Genomic DNA, 729 nt, shown 5'->3' with positions numbered 1-729 from the left:
CGCCCGCCCACCCCCGCCGGCGCTGCGCCACACCCCCGAGCCCGGCCCGGCGCTGCTTGGATACGCGCAGCCGGGCCTCTCCGCCCCCATAGGCTGGCCGCCTGTCCTTCTTCCCCGGCCCACTCCTCATTGGCTCGCGTCGCCTCCGGCTTCGGGGGTCCTGGATTCGGATGCCAAGATGCGGGACTGATTGGCTGGAACGTGGCAGGGACGGCTGAGGTCATTCCCCACCGTCGCTCGGCGTCTGCGGGCTGGGGGCCCGGAGTTGGCCTGGGGTCTCCCCCCCTCCCCCGCACGGCCCCCGAGTTCGCAGCGCCTCCCGAGACCCTCGGGTTAGGATTGAGTCACGTTGCCTTCTTTCCCCGCCCCCGCCCCCTGAAATGCTCCTCCAAATCCCGTCGAGGGAAACTGCGTCTGGAAAAGTCAGGGAATTCCTGAACTCCTCTCAGCTGGAAAAGGGGCTCCGACGTAAACTGGTGCATCAGGATTTTAACCCGGCCCTCTGGCTCGCCCATTGTCTGCTGAAGGAGCCAAGAAGGTGAATGCGAAAATCCTATGGAGGCAAATGAACATCATTACACACCGTGACTCATGCAAGCCGCAAAAGTCTTTCCAACACGTTTGGCCTCAGTCACCTTCCTCATCTGCGTGGAGGTAGTCCAGAAACGGAATTACTTATTACTTATTGGCTTCCCTGGACTTGGAAATGTAGGTAACTTTGCCATCAAG

General features: G+C 61.5%; 1 protein-coding gene across 1 annotated transcript in view; it reads right to left on the bottom strand.

The window, feature by feature from the left end:
* Positions 1-515, bottom strand: part of Sort1 (sortilin 1) — an 83,647-nt gene extending 83,132 nt beyond the window's left edge. Inside the window, exons 1-2 of the mRNA XM_005367922.2 lie at positions 349-515; positions 12-194 (exon numbers count right to left, since the gene is read on the bottom strand). Of these exons, the coding sequence (XP_005367979.1) occupies positions 12-194; positions 349-515 (350 nt within the window). The remainder of the gene's footprint in view (positions 1-11; positions 195-348) is intronic.
* Positions 516-729: the final 214 nt, after the last annotated feature.

This window comes from Microtus ochrogaster, unplaced genomic scaffold (assembly GCF_000317375.1).
Source record: "Microtus ochrogaster isolate Prairie Vole_2 unplaced genomic scaffold, MicOch1.0 UNK25, whole genome shotgun sequence".
Lineage (NCBI taxonomy): Eukaryota > Metazoa > Chordata > Mammalia > Rodentia > Cricetidae > Microtus > Microtus ochrogaster.
The sequence above is the reverse complement of the archived record's forward strand: the minus strand, read 5'-3'. Positions and strand labels throughout refer to the sequence as shown.